Source organism: Haliotis rubra, unplaced genomic scaffold, assembly GCF_003918875.1.
Source record: "Haliotis rubra isolate DU_JTF1 unplaced genomic scaffold, ASM391887v1 Scf142, whole genome shotgun sequence".
Classification (NCBI taxonomy): domain Eukaryota; kingdom Metazoa; phylum Mollusca; class Gastropoda; order Lepetellida; family Haliotidae; genus Haliotis; species Haliotis rubra.
Genome location: NW_025765359.1, coordinates 1,080,053 through 1,102,520, shown reverse-complemented (window position 1 = coordinate 1,102,520; position 22,468 = coordinate 1,080,053). Strand labels below are relative to the sequence as shown.

The 22,468-nt window shown below is 40.3% G+C and overlaps 1 protein-coding gene across 1 annotated transcript; it reads right to left on the bottom strand.

Annotated features, from left to right (window-relative positions):
- Window positions 1–2,064: 2,064 nt before the first annotated feature.
- Window positions 2,065–22,468, bottom strand: LOC124269104 (notch homolog 2 N-terminal-like protein C). Its single transcript, XM_046704122.1, has 9 exons — window positions 22,423–22,468; window positions 16,581–16,697; window positions 14,526–14,642; window positions 13,745–13,861; window positions 13,010–13,126; window positions 12,105–12,221; window positions 9,091–9,195; window positions 6,633–6,743; window positions 2,065–3,061 (listed from the first exon to the last, which is right to left on the bottom strand). The coding sequence occupies exons 1-9, from the start codon at window positions 22,466–22,468 to the stop codon at window positions 2,985–2,987; spliced, it is 924 nt and encodes a 307-aa protein (XP_046560078.1). The 3' UTR covers window positions 2,065–2,984.

Genomic DNA, 22,468 nt, shown 5'->3' with positions numbered 1-22,468 from the left:
TCCTAGTTTGTAAGTATACTATCCCCAAAAAGAAACGCATAGGCGTTTTGTATTTTTTTAAATCTCTTAATTACCTATTGTGTTCAAACAATCGTCAAAATATGTAACAAAAGTGTTCATAACATGATTTTAACAGTTGCACAAGTGAAAAGTCGACTTTACCTGAAAATGTTGATTTTGATGAGATTTCTTACACGAATTAAAAAGGCATCGCCACAACGCAACAGAAATCACCTTCCAGTTGAAATTGTGCAGCAAAGAGCATGCACTGTCTGGCTTTAAATATCCATATTACTTTCGGGAACTGGCATCCATTTTGAAGGAGTTTCAAGGTCAAATCACTACGCCAAGTCTTGACGCTGCGACACGGAACATCGCCATTGAAAGAATACACGCTGGAGATTACCAAATTTCTGTTGCCAGGCGTCTGAATGTTAGTCTGAGCACGATATCACGGCTTGCAGCTCGTTACAACCAAACAGGTATAACAAATGTACAGCCAGACCTCGAGTCACCACTGCAGCCCAAGATTGGTACATCCGGGTATTACATTTGCGTGATCGTACTGCCACGTGTGAGAGCACAGCAGTTAGGGTGCCTGGACTTCCGGTCCGGTCAAACTGTGCGGAACAGGTTGAGAGAGATTGGACAGAGGGCCAGGAGACCCGACGTCGGGACCATGCTACGTAGTCACCATCGGGCTCAACGTCTCCGTTAGCTAAAATTATCCACTTGGTTGTATAGACACTACCTTCTTCTAAACTGAAGTATAAATTCATTTCTTAAAGTCTACTTGTGGACGAGTTATACATGTTTGAAAATACAACATGTTCACAACGGATTTCTGGGTTATGCGTTTCTTTTTTGGAATAGCATAAATTTAGTCAGGTATATCGAATGTAAACATAATCAGGGAGACCCAAAGCATCCGTGTTATATTGTGGACATTATCCATACCCAGTCGTTTCTGAGCGCCATGACACCTTCATTGGACACGGTGTACTACGGTGGGTACAAATTTAATCTGTTACAAAATTGTCATTTATACAGATCGATTTCCTAATCTAGGCGTTCAAATGAAGCTGAATGGTTTTTGAAAGGAGAAGTGAATTGAAATCGGTTTCAACATTTCGTTGGCATAAACAACATTGCATTACTCAACAAAACATTCACATGTTGCAGGACCCGTGAAGATCACGGTTAGAATTGGAATTCAGAAACTCTTGCTTGTAAGAGACGACTAACAGGATCGGGTGGTCAGGCTCGTTGACTTGGTTGACACATGTCATCGTATCCCAACAGCGTTGAAGATGCTCAAGCTGTTGATCACAGGATTGTCTGGTCCAGACTCGATTATTTAACAACCGCCGTTATATACCTGGAGTGAGTGAGGTGTTGAACAACAAACCTACAAACATGTTGTACGTGAAACTGAAACGTTGTTAACAGGGCCAAACAAAATACTCACTCATCGCTATTGTAAGGAGTCTATTCTGTATCTCACTAACGCTTTCGTTCTTTTTATAGGAACAAGCAAACGTTTTAATAGGACTCGTGAAGATCGTGGTTAGAATTGGTTTTCAGCAAACCATGATTGTCGTATGAGGCGACTAACGGGAGCGGGGGATCAGGTTCGCTGACTTGGTTGACACATGTCATCAGATCTCAATTGCTGTCCATCACTAGATTGTCTGATCCAGACTCGATTATTTACAGAAATCATGTACTTGGAATACTGAGTGCGGGGTTACACAAACTCTGTCAGTCATGCGATGAAGTTACTAAGTTGTAAGAATAACACCGAATGCGACATACTGATATACCCGTGAAGTTCCGGGTAAGTGTTTGTCTTCAGCAAACCATGCTTGTCGTAAGAGGCGGTTTTAATGGATCATGCTCGGTGACTAGATTGGCACATGTCATCATGCTGTTGATCACTGGATTGTCTGGTCCAACTCGACTACTTACAGACCGGCGCCATATAGCTGGAATATTGCTGAGTGCGGCTTTAAACAACAAACAAAAAACATAGACACGTATTCAAATGACAAGGAGACCTGGGAGGGTTGTGAACTGCGCCTTTATTCAGTGGAACATCTGAAGCTCGACAGTTATTCGACACGTCATCAAGGTTCGAACACAGGAAGTACACAACAGAGAACGCACTAACAGTGTATTACCGGGAACAGGTGCCCCTGTGGAACCCATTACATGGGTCAATGATTAAAGTGCATAGTCTTTCCGTCCTCAGTTTCAAATTATTCAATGAAAGCATCTCAGTAAAGGCTCCCATACCTTATTGTACGGTTCTCAAATACGGATGAATATAGTAATGTTGTTTTAAACTAAATGATACCTGTATCAAGGGTGAAGTTTGTCGCCGGCAGGTTTTACTATCGCTATAACGAGGCGGGTTGCGATACACAAATATTATAAATACTTGGATGATGGTTTGTGTTTAAGATAAAGTTGTCTTAAAGGCGTCGACTGCATTTTACAATTGTTCATGCTTTAATTGAGAGTACAACAAATGTTCTTGACCAATACCATAAGGATGTTTTAAGGCTGGTGATTTGAGGCACCGATTCTACCTCATTGTATCCATCGGATGGAGATTTCAAAACAGAATATATTACTGAAATGTTACTTGAATGGCCACAAGTTGTTATCAGCGAACCCCACTAGGAGATCTCGCGTCATCGTTTGTAACCAAATGTGCGATATAAATCAAATTAAATTATCAAATGCATCTTCATGAAATGTCAACAGTAATTGTTTCTTATCATGCATTCGAAAATAGTCTGTAGTTTCTTTGTTGTGTGCTTCATGTTTTAACACATATATTTTATTACAAGTACAACAAAGAAAGTTAAACAGTTACACACTACGAACTTGAAAAAGGAAGGTCAATTGAAAAACGTTTCTGCATCCATTAATTTATCATATTACACATTTTAACAAACCACCTCACATGAAGATATTGATTATAGGAGATAGAAGCTGGCAACAAGAGACGCCATCAATGACCACGCCAAGGCTGCCACACACTCAGCGCCACTCTCTGGAATGGAAGAAGTTATCAAACATGCTTTAAACACTATTGTTTAACGAATTATTAATTTTTGTTAGTTGTATAACGCCGCAATATTTCAGGTATGTGGCGGCGGTCTGTAAATAATCGTGTCAGGACCAGACAATCCAGTGATCACATTCAGGAGTATCGATCTACGCAATTGGGATACAATGACATGTGTCAACCAAATTAGGGAGCCTGACCACCCGATCCCGATAGTCGCCTCTTAGGACAAGCATGGGTTACTGAAACGGCTTAATTCAGTGCACTCCAGCAGTTCATCAAATAATTTTACAGTTAAGGGGTTCAATATGTTGTCCATTTTTTTCTTTCAAACGTTCCGTCGTACACATGTAGGGGGAATTTCTGATACAAAACCGATGTCCTCTGCAATTCCATATTGTTGTTCCATAACGTTTCGGGTTTTAGGTAATAATTGACAAGCCTTTGCATGTATTTATGCTGGTAACGTTATTTCATGATGCCCCCAACTTTGGCCAAAACCTGGTGTCATCACTGTTTTGATAGCAATTCGAAATAACTATACAATTGACTCTGTGTTTAGAGGGGATTTCTTGGATGTGGAAACGGTATTGTCGTTCTGGGTGCCGTTCCACTAATCGATCTTAACTAAGATCAATCTTAGCAAGTTACGCCAATTTTACAATCGTCTTAGCTAAAAGTTACACCCGTTCCACTAACCGATCTTAGGCCGATCGTAGCCGGTCCCGATCTTACGATCCGATCAAAGCTTAGATGGAGACTCTTTCGTTAGAGAGATAGAGAAATGCACGGCACGAGTTCTCTTTTTGCATACTGGTACTGTAGAAGACGATGGAAGCAGTTTTGGTACCAAGTGAAAACGTGGAGACAATTCCTCGAGAAAAATATTAGGGTAGTGAGCCTCTTGGTTTCAGGGGCAAATGGCTGTGAACACTGGGTATCAGGCATAATGTGTGGCTGAACCTTGTCGATCAGAATAAACAAGGCGTGACGAGGCATCCTCTACCTCACACCCTGTTTACCACACGCACTGTTTGCTATTGGCCGTTGGTCATGAGCAACTTAGACTTTGGATCTTAACTTTACGATTGACTTGGGTAAGATTGGTTAGTGGAACGGTAAGCCGATCGTAACGTCACGCTAAGATTTGGTTTTAGGGGTCTACGATTGGCTTAGAGCTAAGATCGGTTAGTGGAAGGGCACCCTGACCGCAAATTATTATGATTACGTTACGTATTAAGTGTTTCAAGAAAAACAATTAATAATGCAATATAACGATAACAGCTGATTGCCAATTTTCTCGTTTGTAGACATGGGTGGCTTGAAAGAAGTATAGGCTTTGACACTCAAAGTAAACTGTAAAAAGAACAATTAATTTTTTTCTACATTTGAAGAGATATTTTAGTGGACTTTCTCTCCAGTATCTACGGTACACCGATTACATGTTCAAACTGTAAAACGAAATGGGAACAAATTAACATTCTCCATCTCCATATTCCTTTTACAAGCTTCACGAAACAATATCATATGTAACGTCAACTCCAAAGTCAAACCAATCTCGATCATCCAACGAAACGGATACACTTTCGGTCCAATCATGTGAATGGACCACTGAAAATTACATTCTGAAGCGTACATAGCACGTACCCTATTCCCATATCGTGGGGTTTTTGTAACTCTGCTGGCCAATAAGAATATCCTTTTTACAAGGGTCTTACAGTCGCGTACTCCCTTTCAAAACACTGTGTGACGAATCTATTACCCTTAAGATCTTTTCATTTAGCTTATCTTTAAACAACAACATTCAGTCATCGGCAGAATGAGACGCAAAACGTTTCGCCATGATTTTTTCTGAACGGTTGAAGGGAGATAACTCAGGATGGCTTAGTTTATGATAAAGAAATATCGAATTTGAGGTTTTGTTAAACGACAAGTGAAATACAGAAACATTTTATTTTTTGGATATATTTATTGACACAAACAAGTAAGAAATTATGGCAACAATACTCATTATTGTAAACGCCAACACAAAAAGTTCGAAGCGATCACCCGTTTGGCAGACACAATTCATCTAAGGTCAAGGTCATTCATACAACCCGCGTAGTGTGTCACATGACAGATTTGACGGAGTCTACCGTCCGTACTCCCTGGTAAATCCGCCTAAATGGTTTGGTATGCTTTGACTATTGACCAATCAGAATTCGACCAATCAGAATTCGACAAATTTATCTTAAGGGTACTAAAGAACAATGTTACTGTTTGCAGTAATAAATATTCATTACTACGTTTCGACACTGACCCCGGCAATGACTACCAAATGGCGGCCAATGGCGGCCTTCACTACTGGGAGACACGGCACATATTTACTTAAAATCAGAGAAAGGGTGGTTAGAATTTTTTCATAGCATTTTCATCGATGCTATAGCAAAGCATACGTCACCAGAACAACGCCCTTCGTTACTTTCAGTGTACGAAAACGTTATTGAGCAGTTTCGAGACACGACAGTTGTCGTTACATGGGCAACATTGACACACACCCCATTTTCAACACGGACATGTGCGTTGATATTTTTTGTCAGCTCGCTATTGTCACGATATCATATTCATAAAACATGGATTGGAACGATCACATCGATTAAATATAGTTAGCATCTTTATTTTAGCAAATTTGATGACGTATATTTCGATGATTTCGGCCCTTTTCTCCTTTTGTGTGCTGTAAATAAACTGAACGCTGAGTAATAGTAACTAGAAAATAGTGTTTTTGATCTGTATCAATCATGTTTAGCGATAGAGTCTGATATTTGTCCAACTGAGTGTATTTACATGCAAGGAGATTTATAATTAAGTTGTTACCCCTTTATAGTACTGCCACAGCAGACCCCGGGAAAAGGCTGATTTGTCACTGACGTTTCCAGTATTATGTATTGTATATTATGTAATATCCCACAGCGAGCTGAATTCGACGTTCTGGTGTTTTCGACGATTGTATTGCTGGCGCTATATCGGGGGAGTACGTGCGCGATCGGTTAGCACAAGCAATTTCATCGCCAGGGCGGATGCCAAGTCTGTCGTGAGAAGTTTTATTGACAATTGAAAACCGGAAGTTAAGTTGTTTAAAAAGCAAACAAACATCAATATTATTTACCCGAGATCGTTGATACCACTTCAGATGCAAAATCAATTGCCTTTATAACAAAAAATAGCCAGCGAAATTTCAGTAAGGTCATTCGTCTGCTGGTGACAGGCAATATGTAAATAGAAAGCCACTTTATCACAACAATCCCTCGCAGTGCGGAGCGAAAAGTATGGCTCCTCGTCGAAAACCCATACAAAATCCACGGATGTGGCGAACGGCAATAGTGTCGCCGATACGATGTCATCAACCTTATTTTTGTAGGAAACACTTGATATTTTTGTGTGAAATAGATGAATATATCCTTTATCACCCAAGGTTAGTAAAATTAAAACTTCAAATGATATTACACATACAAAATACGTTTTTGTCTTACATCGTCGAAAACCCCTGATACCGGGGGGTATATATTATACTCACCACACAGTTTGCCCGTGTAACCCTTCACGCACGTGCACCAGTATGGATCAGTGCTCGTGATGCACGTGCCTCCGTTCTGACATTGCTTCCCTCCAGTGGTGCACACGGGTTCTAGAAACATACATTGGAGAGACAACAGATTCAAAAATCATACTTTAAATGTCGTGAATAATTTTGAATCAAATCCTTTGCTAAATTCTTATGTGTCTCTTGTGGCTTCAAGCTGCGAAGGGGCGGTGGGGTAGCCTAGTGGGTAATGCGTTCGCTCGTCACGCCGAAGGCCCGGGGTTCGATTCCCCACATGGGTACAATGTCTGAAGCCCATTTCTGGTGTCCCCCGCTATGATATTGCTGGAATATTGCTAAAAGCGGCGTAAAAGCCAACTCAAGCTACGAAACCGCTTCCGTGGTGTAGTGGTTAGAGCGTCCGCCCGGAGAGCGGAAGGTCGCGGGTTCCATCCCCGTGGTATTGCACTTATAGCAACGCACATGCATAGCAACATAATCACGTGCATGCACATACACGCACGTACGTCCTTTTTGAATGCTAGTATATTTAATCTGACTATTCCACCTAATATTTCTGCCACGTCGTTCCTGTTACATCAAACGTTTTACCAAACTTACTGAGATGCAACAGGAACGACCTCAAACGTTTCACCAAACTTACTGAGATGGAGCAGGAACGACCTCAAACGTTTCACCAAACTTACTGAGATGGAGCAGGAACGACCTCAAACGTTTCACCAAACTTACTGAGATGGAGCAGGAACGACCTCAAACGTTTCACCAAACTTACTGAGATGCAGCCGGAACGACCTCAAACGTTTCACCAAACTTACTGATTTGCAACAGGAACGACAGCAGAAGCAAGATGTGAAGTGCCTTCGCTAGGTATATTTTACTGGCGCATTTTCCAGTGACCCATTAGAGTACAAACATGAACAAATGAACATGTAAGCATCCACCTTAGCGTACATCGTTATATTCCATCAATACTCCATAAATGTATTTTATGTGTGTATCCAATGTATTTTGCTGGGAATGTATTTATATATATATATTCCGTGTATTTCTCCACAACGTATTTCATGTACATTCCATGCATTTCTCTCTGGAAGCATTTTTTTATGTATATTCCAGGTATTTCCTTAGGAATGTATTTATATGCATATTCCATTAATTTCTCTAAGAATGTATTTTTTTGTATGTTCCATGTATTTCTGTAGGAATGTTTTTCTCTAGGAATGAATTTTTATGTATGTTCCATTTATTTCTCTGAGAATGTACATTTATGTATGTTCCATTTTATTACTCTAGGAGTGTATTTTATGTATGTCCCATGTATTTTCCCAAGAATGTATTTTTATGTATGTTCCATTTATTACTCGAGGAACGTATTTTCAATGTTGAGTCCCTGGATAGTAGCACAGTGTTGAAACTGCATCACATTGTTTCTGGACGGGGCGGTGGGGTCGCCTAGTGGTTAAGGCGTTCGCTCGTCACGCCGAAGGCCCGGGTTCGATTCCCCACATGGGTACAATTTGTGAAGCCCATTTCTGGTGTCCCCCGCCGTGATATTGCTGGAATATTGCTACAAACGGCGTAAAACCATACTTAGTTAGTGTTTCTGGAAGTTTGATCACTGTTGCTGCTACGAACGTTTATTGCTCTATATGTGCAAGTAATGACATTGGGTTTGGAACTGTAGATTGGCAACGCATACTTCGTTACACATTTGTTTCTCACTTTCTGTTTCACAAGAACAGATTTTGTTTTTCGAACGTCGCCGACGTGCACGATTTCGCCATGTTTTCATTCGTGTCAATTGCGCCCATTCTTATACGTTATATAAGTGATAATGTTATTTTAATGTTTTTCTCACAACATTATATGGTTCGAATTGGTTATTTTCTGTGCAAGGATTCATTCCCTATGAGTTCATAAACTCGACACACTGCATACAGTATAATAAATAAACGGAACCGAATCCTCGCACTATGCATGAAGCTAGCGAATTGTCCGTTGACACAGATCATAAGTGCGGCTAAAGGACTGACTGACTGACTGAGTTTGGTTTTACGCCGCTTTTAGCAATATTCCAGCAACATCACGGCGGGGGACACCAGAAATGGGCTTCACACAATGTACCCATGTGGGGATTCGAACCCGGGTCTTCGGCGTGACGAGCCAACGCTTTAACCACTAGGCTACCCCACCGCCCCGCGGCTAAAGGAGCCACTGCATTCGGGATCAAGGAAACATTGGAGCAAGTTTATGGGGGAAATGTATTCGGACGAGAAGCATTTTAAAGGGTTTGTTCGAGTAACCCCGAAGGGAAACATCATTTGAGAAACTGTGTACAGATTTTAAGTACAGTATAGATAAAAAGGAAACGTGTCACATGTTTACCCAAAGAATGTATATATTGGTATATAGCCATTCACGTGATGCTCACCTGTGACGCAGGTGTCGCCCCCATAACCGCCGACGCAGTTGCACACGTAGTCTTTACAGGAACCTCCGTTCTGACACTCCTTCCCGCCCGGCGTACATGCAGGAGCTGCAGCAGAGACGGAATGTCTGGTTTAATCTTGATCTATGTTGGAACAGCAACGAAATCTATACTAGCCACATAAAGAAACTGTGCATTGTCAAAATATTATCCCAGTTGATAAGTACGATAACAATGTCAAAGGTACATATAAACTTTAATGGAGGGATCATGAGACCATAACAAGTCGGGAGAATTTCAATTGAAAAGTCAATCACAATGACGTCATGAGTCCACAAGCGGGACAGGGATCCAACGACCATGTCACAAGCTCAATAACAGGTATGTCCACCATCGGCATTGAGAACAGCAGTGCATCGACGACGCATAGAGCCTATCAATCGTGCAAGGAAGGCTTGTGGGATGACACGCCAGATTCTCTCAAGTTCTGTTGCAAGGTCAAGGACGTTATCTGGCGGATGAGGAAGACAGCGTAGACGTCGATCCATCTCGTCCCAAACATGCTCTATCGGGGAGAGATCCGGTGAATTTGCAGGCCAAGGCAGTAAGTCAACGTTGTGGTGTTGCAAGAAATCCATAGCGACCCTTGCCGTATGAGGGTGGGCTTTGTCCTGTTGGAATGTTAACCCAGGGCCATGACGTTGCAGAAAAGGAATTGCCACAGGTCGAAGAATCTGATCCCTGTAGCCCACACCAGTTAAGTTGCCCTGAACAATCACCAAAGGAGTTCTTTGGCGTGCTGTTATTCCACCCCAAATCATCACGGAACGGAACGTCATGGAGGGACGTCGTGGTCTGATCTCGTGATGACGTAAACGTTGTGGAACTGTGTTTGGGGCGGATACGGCGAAGTCCTGGGATGGTTCGGGCAGTCATCACTGCAGTCTGAAACCTGTGGCGAAGATGGGTCACCCTTATCCATGTGTCCTGTCTTGGAGTTATTACACGTGGACGTCCAGAACGTGGCCGATCGATGACGTCATTTGTGTTCTGGTAGCGTCTCACCAGTGCAGAAATGGTGTTCCGGTGGCAGTGGAAATGTGCAGCCACTTGTCGTTGAGACATTCCCCCACGGACCATCCCAATGGCCTCATGACGTTGTGCAGACGTGAGCCTTGGCATGCTATTCGTTTCAATAGCCGTTTACTTTTTTGAACGATCGTAAGGGCAGGGGTTGAGCTTTCCAAAGTGACAGTATTGTGTGGCATTCATTTGCTCTGTTTCTCTTTCCCGGAATGCACGTGCAACAACGTATTGCAAGTCTCAAGGACGAACCCACTGACGTCACGGAACGTGGCACGTGCATGCATGTTGGATATATGTCACTAATCTCTGAGTTTAAATCCTTATGTGTCTACACAGGTTTGATAAATTTTGATTTTAATTTTTTGTATGCACAGTTTCTTTATGTGCCTAGTATATTTGAAGTTTGATTATGAAACAGGATTTTACTTTATCAAGATATATATCCGATGTGAGGCTTCATCAATTTCTATATTCGTCTTAACTCCAATGTGAGGCTTCATCAATTTCTATATTCGTCTTATCTCCGATGTGAAGCTCCATCAAGTTCTATATTCGTCTTATCTCCGACATGAAGCTTTATCATCAAGTTCTATTTTCATCTTATCTCCGATGTGAAACTTCATCATCAAGTACTTGATTCGACTTATCTCTGGTGTGAAACATTACCAGCAAGTTATATATTCGTCTTATCTCCAACATGAAGCTTCATCATCAAATTTTATATTCGTCTTATCTCCAATACAAAGCATTGCCATCAAGTTCTATATTCGTCTTATCTCGGATATAAAACCTTCGCATCAACTTCTATGTCAGATTATCTCCGACTTTATGCTCACATCGACATAAACATAAACTGTCCTCAAGTTGTGGATGTGTTGTGGCTCAAAACATGAAAAGCTCAATCTACCAGAAAAGAGCTTGGTACCTTGACGACGTTCTGTGAAACTCTGACACAACACACGACTGTCAGATTGACACGTCATCGTATCCTATTTTCGTAGGTCGATGCTCATGCTTTTGATCACTGGTCTTACATCAGCAACCAATGCTTGTCGTAACAGGAATCGGGTGGCCAGGCTCGCTGACTTAGTTGACACATGCCATCGTATCCCAATTGCGTTGATTGACGCTCATACTCTTGATCACTGGATTGTCTGGGGACTCGATTATTTACAGACCGTCGACATATAGCTGGAATATTGCTGAGTGCAACATGTCTATCACGCACCTGTTTCGCAGAGGTCTCCACTGTAACCACTGACGCATTCACAAAAATAGTGAGTGGAGTTGGACGTGTTACAGGTCCCATCATTTAGGCACTCACTCCCGTCGGCAGTACAAACTGGAGCTGGAACCAAAGACGTTGGAGAAGTTCTTAATCAATCAAACGTATTTTGGACATAATTTATAGAACTCTGCCCTTTACTCGCACTCTGAATGTGACCCATGCCAGGGGATGTGTTGTAACCGTAAATACGTTAAATATAAAAGTGTTTAAGCATTCCTTCTGTTATCCAATACCATTCTGTCTTTAGATGATGACTTGCAGCTGACTCTAACGAGTTTGTCATATTCAGTTGAATTAATAAATATTAATGAATTATGTAAAACCAAATGGAAAAAACGTCATAATGCATTTTACGAAGAGAACAACACATAGCACTCAAATGACAAATGCATTGCATATTTAAGGGCACATTTGAAAAAGATGCAACTAACGGGATCTCGGCTCGCCTTCTTAGTTGCTACATCACATTTGCGTCGATCGATGATGTGCCTTACTTGATTGCCTGGTGCAGACTGGATTATTTAAGATATAGCTCGATTATTCCTGAATACGACATTAAACAACAACCAAAAGAAGCAAGAACAAATATTTATCTTGAAATGAAATAATATTGTGTCACAACCGTGAGTACCCGTGTGCCTACCATGTTCACAAGTAGCTCCATGGTAACCGTTCACGCATGAGCAGAAGTACATGTCTCCGTCTGTGTTACATGTTCCGCTGCTCTCACATTCACTTCCGCCGGAAGTACACACGGGAGCTAGAAGAGATTTTCATTAGCATGATAGGACGAACATCAGTTGAAGAATACTTTCAAGCTTTCAAACTCGCTAATACATACCCAGTTCGCACGCATCCCCATGGTAACCATTTACGCATTTGCAAACGTACATAGCGCTTCCTGTCACGCAACTTCCGCCGTTTTCGCATACGCTTCTGTCCGCAGTGCAAACTGGAGCTGAACAGAATGTAAATACGACTTGAGATGATGTGAAAAGGGTTAACGTTGATTAACATTCATTGTATTCACACCGGTTTATAGTGCAAGTCCACTGACACACTATTCGATTCCCTCATGGGACGAAGTGTAAAGCCCATTTCTAAAGTCCCTCGCCATGATATTACTGGAGGGGGGAAGGGGTAGCCTCGTGGTTAAACCGTTGGCTCGTCACGCCGAAGACCCGGGTTTGAATCCCCACATGGGTACAATTTGTGAAGCCCATTTCTGGTGTCCCCCCGCCGTGATGTTACTGGAATAATGCTAAAAGCGGCTTAAAACCAAATTCAGTCAGTCAGTCAGCTGTATGGTGTTTAACGCCACATTCAGCAATATCACAGCTGTAATGGAGCCTGGACCAGACAATCCAATGATTGACATCGTGAGCATCATGATACGACGACATGCACCAGCCACGTCAGCTAGTCTGACCACCCGATGCCGTTAGTCACCTACTGCGACAAGCATGAGTTCCAGTTTTCACGGGTCTGTTTTTCTATGAAAAAATATGAATGCAAAGTGTTTAAAAGAGGTGAATCCTTGTTTCATACCTATCTCACAATGTTTCCCATGGTAACCGTTGACGCATGTGCAGATGTAGGGAGAATGTGTTGTGTTACATGACCCTCCGTGTTGGCATTCATTCCCATCGGCAGTACACACTGGAGCTACAGAGACAGAACCAAGTCAGTCAAACTGTACACATTGTCTTGCGCGAAGTAACAGCGAACGCGCAAATTAATTCAGGTAAAACAATGCATATTGCAAATCGATATATTTGCATTGGTAGGTACAGTTTCAGGGTCACATGACTGCCTATGCTGCGATATTTGGGATCTATTTCTCAGTACTGTACGTACATATATTGTAAACTGGAATTAAAACGAAACCGTCACTACGATTACTTCTGTTATATAGAGAGAGACAAAGTTAACACGCATACACAAATCCATTATTATACAGAGTTACACTCAAAAGCATGTTTTCATATTTTAACACATTTAGCATCACAATATTATCTATGTACAGTTCAGAACAAAAGCCGTGACAATAATATTTATAATAAAATGGGCTATAAGAAGATGAAGCAATAAATGTTTTACGGATAACATGTTCTTTATAGGCTTAGAAATAAACCATTTTATATAATAGCTGCTTTATTCAATGTAGTGATATTAACTACATCGGATGAATAATAAAAGGGTGTTGTCATCCATAGAAAGCACCTGTAAGTGCATGTAAACTGTGTAACAGATAAGGTAAAAGAACGCATCCTTGCCTCATACCTATCTCACACTGCTTCCCGTGGTAACCCCTGACGCACGAACAGTTGAATGGCGTCTCGGTTGTGTCACATGACCCTCCGTTTTTGCATTCATTTCCATCGGCAGTGCATGCTGGAGCTACAACAGCAAAACCATAATCGTCACATCTGACTGAAAGCTTTTAGAATAATCTTCAGATGGGTGCCTGAAAAAATGGTATACTGCGTTGATGAAGATTGGTCGATGTGTTGATTAATGCCGCACTCAGCAATATTCCAGCTATATAGCGGCGATCTGTATATAATCGAGTCTGGACCGGACAATCCAGTGATCAACAGTCTGAGAATCGATCTGCGCATTTGGGAAACGATGTCATGTGTCAACCAAGTCAGGGACCCTGACAACCGGATCCCGTTAGTCGCCTCTTACGACAAGCATTGGTTGCTGAAGATCAATCTTATCCGGATCTTCACACGTGGAAACTTGTAGATGGAAGCATGTGTTGATAACCTGGACATTAGTGAGTTATTTTGGTGTATATAGTGCAAAATGTCGTATCTTGAGTTATATTATGGTAATCTTGTCGAAGCGCATCATGTAACATGTTTAACTACACCAGTATAATTCAAGATACAACATTTTGACACCGAAATAACTCATTTTGCAACATGTCTAACTACACCAACATAACTCAAAATACAACATTTTTAACTACACAAATGTTACTCAATATGCTACGTGTTCAATTACGGCATTTTAATATGTGACATAGTTTAAGAATGGTACAGTCCGCCACATTTACCGAGCTCACAGTAGCCGCCACCAAAACCCCCGACGCACGTACAGTGGTAGGACTCGCTGTCTTTGTTACAAGACCCTCCGTTCCTGCAGTCGGTGCCATTTGCATCGCAAGCGGGGGCTACAACAACATCACATCGACATCTGAATTATAAACCCCTTACACTCGATGTTATTGGATTTGTTTTTGGGGGGTTTAATATTATTTTTTTAACAGAAACAGAAAATGATATATACTGAGAGAAAAAAATAAGGGATCACATGAAAGCACAAGTGTTCACTATATATTTTTTCCAGGTTTCTTCACAAGCGTTGCATCGCTTAGCTTGTGAAGAAACCTGGAAACAAGTAAAGGAACACTTGTGCTTTCATGTGATCCCTTATTTTTTCCTGCAGTATATGATTATTGACACAATTACTAGAGCAAATTTGTTTTTCCAAATCGGCGTGAAATTTTTGAATTGACGTTTATGTGTCTTATAGATCATGTCGTGAAGTACGTACCATCATGTCTATTGCAAGCCCAGGTACATACCCGTTTGGCAGTCACTTCCATGGTAACCACCCACGCATGCGCATGAGTAGGGAGATTTCGTAACGTCACATGACCCTCCATTCTTGCATACGTCTCCGCCGGGGGTACACTTGGGAGCTAAATCAACATAGAAGAGTCGGTAGAAATTCCGCAGAAAAGTAGTATAAACAATGGGGTAACTAGATACTACCCAGAAACGATATATATTGACCCTAAACAAATTGCAACAGAAATAAATCCAACTGTTTTGTACTCAGACAACATCAGTGAACGTCATACTAAAAGTCTTAGTAAATCCACTGAGGAGAAAATATTTTAATTTGACTTAATTAAGTAAGTAATTAACAGAAATTTCCAAAGATATGAAAATTGTTCTATTGAATGGTTTTCTGGTTGTAAGTGCCATTTATTACTTTACTAAAATCATAAAATTAACTAGATCTTCATTAATTAAGTTTTAATTGATTTTGAATTAATTAGTATTATTTACATACAAAATCTATGAAAAAGACCCTTGTAACTATTCTTTTGAAAGGTGATATATCTCAGAATGTAATTAGTGTAATAATTGTTATATAATAAGCATACTTATAAAAATATTAATTAGATTACAAACTTACGAAATAAATTTCCAACATGTGATTAATAGGGGCGGTTGGGTAGCCTAGTGGCTAATGCGTTCGGTCGCCAGGCCGAAAGCCGGGGTTCGAATCCCACAATGTATGAAGCCCATTTCTGGTGTCCCCCCTGTGATATTGCAGGAATATAATATTGTAAAGCGGGGTAGCACTTAACTCACTCACTCACTCACTCACATGCAGTAGAAAAGACAACATAAAGTGTGGGCAGCTGACCCCGGCGATGTAACTCGCCTCCAGCAGAACTAGTAAAGTCCATAGCACAATAAGGCGGAATCTCTGCATATAAATACTTTTAAGAGAAATACACAACTAAATTTAAATTGCAAAAAAGCATATCAGCATATCTACAGAGACATATCAGTTTCCCTTCCACCAGCCTTCCTGCACTGTTATAACACTAAATGAAGAAAACCTACAGTATATTTTCCCCAGGGTTCCATTTCAATCGAAATGGGCTTGTTTCAAAAATATAATGTTCTCAGAAACTACGCGTTAAATAACATATAAGTATATCAGTAAAATGTAGCCTCACAAATGAGCTGATACTTAAAGAGTACTGCGTGGGTGGTTCACAAAGCTGCACGACAAAAGCTGGTTAAGTAATATAAAGGTGTATAAGATATGACATCGTATCCAAATATATACGCACGCACTGTGTCAATAAAAGACATAGTTACCAGTACAGTTGCTGTTTACGTGCGTAGACGGGTGATGGGGTAGCCCAGTGGTTTACGCGTTCGCTCGTCACGGGTTCGATTCACCACATGGGTACAATATGTGAAGCCCACTTCTGGTGTCCCCAGCCGTGATATTGCTGGAAAATTGCTAAAAACGGCGTAAATCCCAACTCACTTACTCACTTAGGCAGGTAAAACATATTTACCCACACCACAGTGCGTTCCACCATAGCCGTGCACGCATATACATCTGTAGGGAGTGCTATCGGTGTTGCAGGATGCGCTGTTCTTGCATTCGCCTCCACCAGCAGTGCACACGGGCGCTGCAACAACGGAACCAGTTCATATACAGGTTGGATTGTTTTGTTTGTTTGTTTGTTTTGTTTTGTTTGTTTCCGTGTTTGTTGTTTAACGCTGCACTCAGCAATATTCCAGCTATATGGCGGCCGTCTGTAAATAACCTGGACCAGACAATCCAGTGATTGACATCATCTACGCAATTGGGAAACCATGACATGCATCAACTACGTCAACGTGCCTGACCAAACGATCCCGTTGGTCACCCCTTACGACAAACAAGAAGATCAAGAAGATGAAGATGAATTCTAACCCGGATCTTCACAACAGTACTTCCGATAGCGTCAAGGGAGCTACATATTTCAATTTTTTTCAAACCTTCAGTTCGATGGAGAGCGTTGTGTAGAATAGTCTTTAGGAAAATGTTTTATACTATTATTATGATGAAATATGATATGCAATAGTGCTGCATAAACACCCAAGATTGTCTTTAAAAGATGTAACATAAAACTTGTTTCAAGGGACTGTACTGCATTCGGAACACATGATGATGATGATGATGATGATGATGATGATGATGATGGTGATGATGATGATGATCCATCTAAACAAACCTGTATCACACGTGTCTCCTCTATATCCATTTACGCACACGCACGGATTGGTCGTATCAGGACAGCTCCCGCCATTGTTGCAATCAGTATTCGTAGAACATGCGCAGTGGGCTACTTCGACCGCTATGGTAACTACCAGGAAAGCTGCAAATAACAATATTACAATGACCAAACTGATTGATTTGAATAGTGTATCTGTTTATTTTCTGAGTGAGTTTAGCTTTCTGTTTATTTTCTGACAATGCGGAGAGAGCTGTGTATAATTCATGGACATATACTTCAACAAAACCTACGGAGTTCAGCATCTGTTCGTAGGGATGGTCATGCAGTTCTGTTCATGTTAGATGCTTTGAAACAGTGATACAGGAATAGGTACTAGATAAACAGTCTCTACTACGACCACCCTCAAGTGAATATTGATGGAGGTGAGGTGAACTTGGGTTTAACGTCGTGCTTGAGAATATTTCGCTCATATGACGACGTGCATGCGTGTGTATGTGTGTGCGCGGCTGCTTGTACTAACCCAGACTTAAGCTGGTTTTATAGTGCTAGCCCACTGAGATACCATGCCGCAGTGAAGCATGAATACCCCACTCAGACACATTATACTGACTCCGAGCCGACCAGTCCTTGTCGTACCCATTAATGCCGAGCGCCAGGCTAGGACCAACAAGTACCATATTTTAACGTCTTTTGGCATGACGCGGTCGGGGATCGGACCCGCGACCTTCCGCTCTCCGGGCGGACGCTCTAACCACTACACCACGGAGGTGCTCGAATATTGGTGGATGTAATATTCGATGTTTGAGGTAAATAATTGATCTGCCTTTGCATGTATAGAATGATAAGGTCACCTTTTATCGAACATCAAGTATCATCAGCTTTCCACAGTGATTTAAGAAATACAATTCGCTCTACCACCATGTATAGTGTAATAAAACACAGTTTCGCCCTGAACTATTATAGTTAAAGTACGAGAAGGCTTGCGTCCGAGTGCTTTAACGTTATAATAGTTCAGGGCGAAAGTGTGCTTTATTACACTATACATGGTGGTAGAGCGAACTGTATTTCTTTTCTTAGAAGCCAAATTTAAGACTTTCTGAGGATAATTACGATTAATTTAAGGCAGAAAACAAACGACGGTGTCGGTGACCTAAATTAAGAATCCTCGCACAGGGCTAACTGGCGCGATGTTCTATGGATGTGTCTTCCCCCCTACGTTAAGACGAACGTTACCAGAAAAAACAAAATGATAACAGTTTGATGACGGTTAACGTTCGGATTAAATATCTTCTCTGAATTATTTTAATTACATCTGTCATTAACGTAATCCCTATGGGGCAATATGAACGTTGCTTTTCTACTACCAACGTAAGTTTAGATCAGTACATCCAGATGAAGCTGAGTAGTCAAGCGACATTCCACGATTGCATTGTGGGAGTGTAAATATTGCGAACGTTACCGTGTTGCTGAAAACTTGTGAGTCAAATTGACACATTTGAACCGTCGTAAAACATAAACGTGATGTTTCCACCAGTGATGTTAGCTGCGTGAAGCAACTGCAAACCAAGAAACGGGATGCAACGGAGTAGTGTACTGTAGGAGGCCGTACGAGGCGATGACAACTGACATGCATCGTGACGTCGCTTACATTGTGACGTAAAGTAAAATGGTTCGATTACGAGGGGGCACAGTAGAATGGCTCAGTGACGGGAAAACGTCATTCAATTGTTACGTCATCAAAAAACTATACCTTTGTTGTCTGATAATGTATTTTTTTTTCGATTGTTCTAACCGCTAGGCATCTTAGAATCCTTAGTAGATCTACATGATGACGATATAAAACTGTAGTATAACTCCGTGGAAAGGAATTGGGCGGTTATTATATAATATAAAAAATAATAATGACAATAAGGCCAATGATAATAAGGCCACTATATACCGTATACGTGACATTATTACCCCAGATAACCCAAACTCCCTAATCTGAATGAATAGTAAGTAAACTGAAGAAAGTTGGCTGGTTTGTTGTTTAATTCAGGACTCAGTAATATTCCAGCTATATGGCGGCGGTCTGTAAATAATCAAGTCTCGACCAGACAACCCAGTGATCAACATCATGAACATCGATCTACGCAATAGGGATACGATGACATGTGTCAACCAAGTCAGCGAGTCTGACCACCCGATCGCGTTATTCGCCTCTTACGACAAGCATGGGTTACTGAAAATCAATTCTAACCCGGATCTTCACGGGGAGACAAGCATGTGTTACTGAACATCAATTCTAACCCGGATCTTCACGAAGTGAAGAACCATTATATTTAAGTTTACCAAACCTTTGATTGTAACCAGAGCCTTGACTTTTCGTAAAGAATTGCACTGGAAACTTTGTGGAAGTTCCCAAGATAATAATCATATATTGATTGCCTGACTCAGTTTTAACGCAGGTTTGTTTGTTTGTCGGTCTATAAATAGTCTGGAGCAGACAATCCAATGATTGACATCACAAGCATCAATCTACGAAATTGGGATAAAATGGCAACAGTCAGTCGCCTCTTTCTATAAGCATGGGTTTCTGCAGATACATTCTAACCAAGATTTTCATGGTTTTCACGCAGAAGACCAACACAATCAGTGATGATCCTGCTTAAAGGTACTTCAAAGACTGGAAATGGTTTTAGTTTTTTAGACAAATGATATAGGACAGAATTTTTTGTCAAAGGTTTTGTTTACATGTAAATGGCCTGCCAAAGGAGTTGCATGTGCCAAAAACAAGATATGTTCCCCTTATCAATTTTGGGGAACAATCTGAAGAAAAAAATCTCTTTATCAACAGGCTGTCTCCATTTTTCATCAAAACAAAATCCTTGAACATGAAACAAACACGAACCTTGTCAGTTCCTTTCAAAGTAAAAGTCCTATTGGCAAGATCTTTGACACCAGGGTAGCTGAACCAACTTCTCACTAAGAACTAATTTTGCAACAGTGTCAAAACTTTGAGTGTTCATTACAGAAAATTAAGACCGGTCAAGAGAATGAACCTCCAAATTGCCAGCCAAATTGTACCTGGAATCATTCTCAGAAGCCATTTCATACTTATCTGGGCGCATCTTGTCTCCCACATATGGGTGTTTAAGCTCCTTCATCAAACCCAACTGCTTATACTATCACAATTACTACTGACATCCTCAGAAGACACCACCAGTCAAACCAAGATTCTTTTAGCATACCTTTTCTTTGCAGATTTAAACTTTTGCCGGTAACCAAGCGTTTGATACTGCAGTCATTACAGTCTTATAATCAGAAATCCTATCAAACGGTACGGTAGAATACACAATTAGAGCTTTGCCTCTAAAACCACTTGGCAACATGGTCCTATATAACTAAGGCCATGTTAAATTGTTTACCAGCTTTTTAAAATGTAAGAATAACTTTTCAATATCCTGTTCAAGGTAGGACGACACAAGTTAAATCGGCTTTAAAAGATGAAAGGTCTGTCAACTGCTGGAGCACAATGAGCGAAATAGAATAATATGTAAATCGGTTTGTTTTTAGTTTTTTTATCTTACAATTTCTCTCTTGTCTTTATTTGTCAAAATGAAGTCTCCATTTCAGCTTCCATTCTCATTATTATTTGCCAGATTCTTTTTCCAGTTCTAATTTCTTCGAGACCAAAATATCAATTAAATTTTACAACATCATCATTCAAAAATTATTCCTCAGCCGGGTAAGTGATCATCATTTTCTTAACATCACAGCCTTACATTTGTAATATTTAGCCCATTCGGCTAATTTAGGCATGAACGCTTGTTCTGTAAAATGTCGGCAATGAAACTCATCTATATTGACTAGTAGTTTTATACACAATACATGACAATATACCAAATTATCCAAACATTTAGACAAATACTTTTGTGGCATATAAAATTTCGAACAAGACAAGCGTAGTTTCTGTTACGATGTCCTGGTGTAAACAATATTCTAAGAAAACAATAATCTGTTTGCAAACGAAAGTGAGAAGCAAAACCAACAAAGAAATGTTATGCAGTTAGCAATTAACTACAAAAGCTATACAAGAATTAGCATTTCTTGCTTCTCTCGTAAGTATAAAAAATCTCTCGTACATAGGGAATGTGGAAGGGAGATGACCAGATACATTGGCCATTTTCATAGTTTCACAAACACGTTATTTCAGTTTTCTAGAAAACAAAAACAATATGGAAGAAGTTTGCATGAAGGCCTTGTTTTACTAAAATGTGGAGTGAACACTTGATGTTTTGAAAATTAAACATATCCTTTGTTGAAGGCAGGAAGAAGTAAAACATTAGAAGGAGAAGAAAAATAGAAGGAGAAGAAGAAGTAGAAGAACATCAGAAGAACAATAACAATAAACACAAATGAAAAGTATCCTTTGTTGAAGAATAAACAAGAAATGCAAAGTAAGTTTGAAGAAGAAGACCTTTTAGATAATCAAATTTAGAACATCAGAAGAACAATAACAATAAACACAAATGAAAAGTATCCTTTGTTGAAGAATAAACAAGAAATGCAAAGTAAATTTGAAGAAGACCTTTTAGATAATCAATGCAAGCGGACGGGTTCAAGGCGGATGGAAAGTCCTAATATGTTCAAGATAACCTAACAAATTAGACATGGACCATGTTTTCAAAACTATCACTTGGGAAAATTTATAAACTCACCTTAAGTCAACACATAACGAATATTAAATTATGAAACTTGTAATGAGATAGAAGCTAGTGTCTCAGAAACAGTATACATTATTACTTCAGAAAAACATTTTTTCTGATATGAAATCACGAATCTTGTAATGCGATGGTAGGTGTTGCCTCAGAAACAGTTCATGGTATATATTCTAAAAACACTTCAGACATGAAATCACGGATCTTGTTACGAGATAGAAGAAGTAAGTTGTCTCAGAAATACTTTATGTTATTACTTCAACGCAGAAATAGATATTTTCAGATATCAGCATGTCTTGTCTTGTAATGAGACTGAAGTTGTTATCTTAAAAACAGTTTATATTATCAATTCACCGCAGAAAAGCAATATTCAGATATGAAAATATGAATCTTGTAATGAGATAGAAGCAGTTGCCATGCAAACATTGACCTACCTAGGAGGAGGGGCTGGGCTACAGATGTCATGATGATACCCGTCAT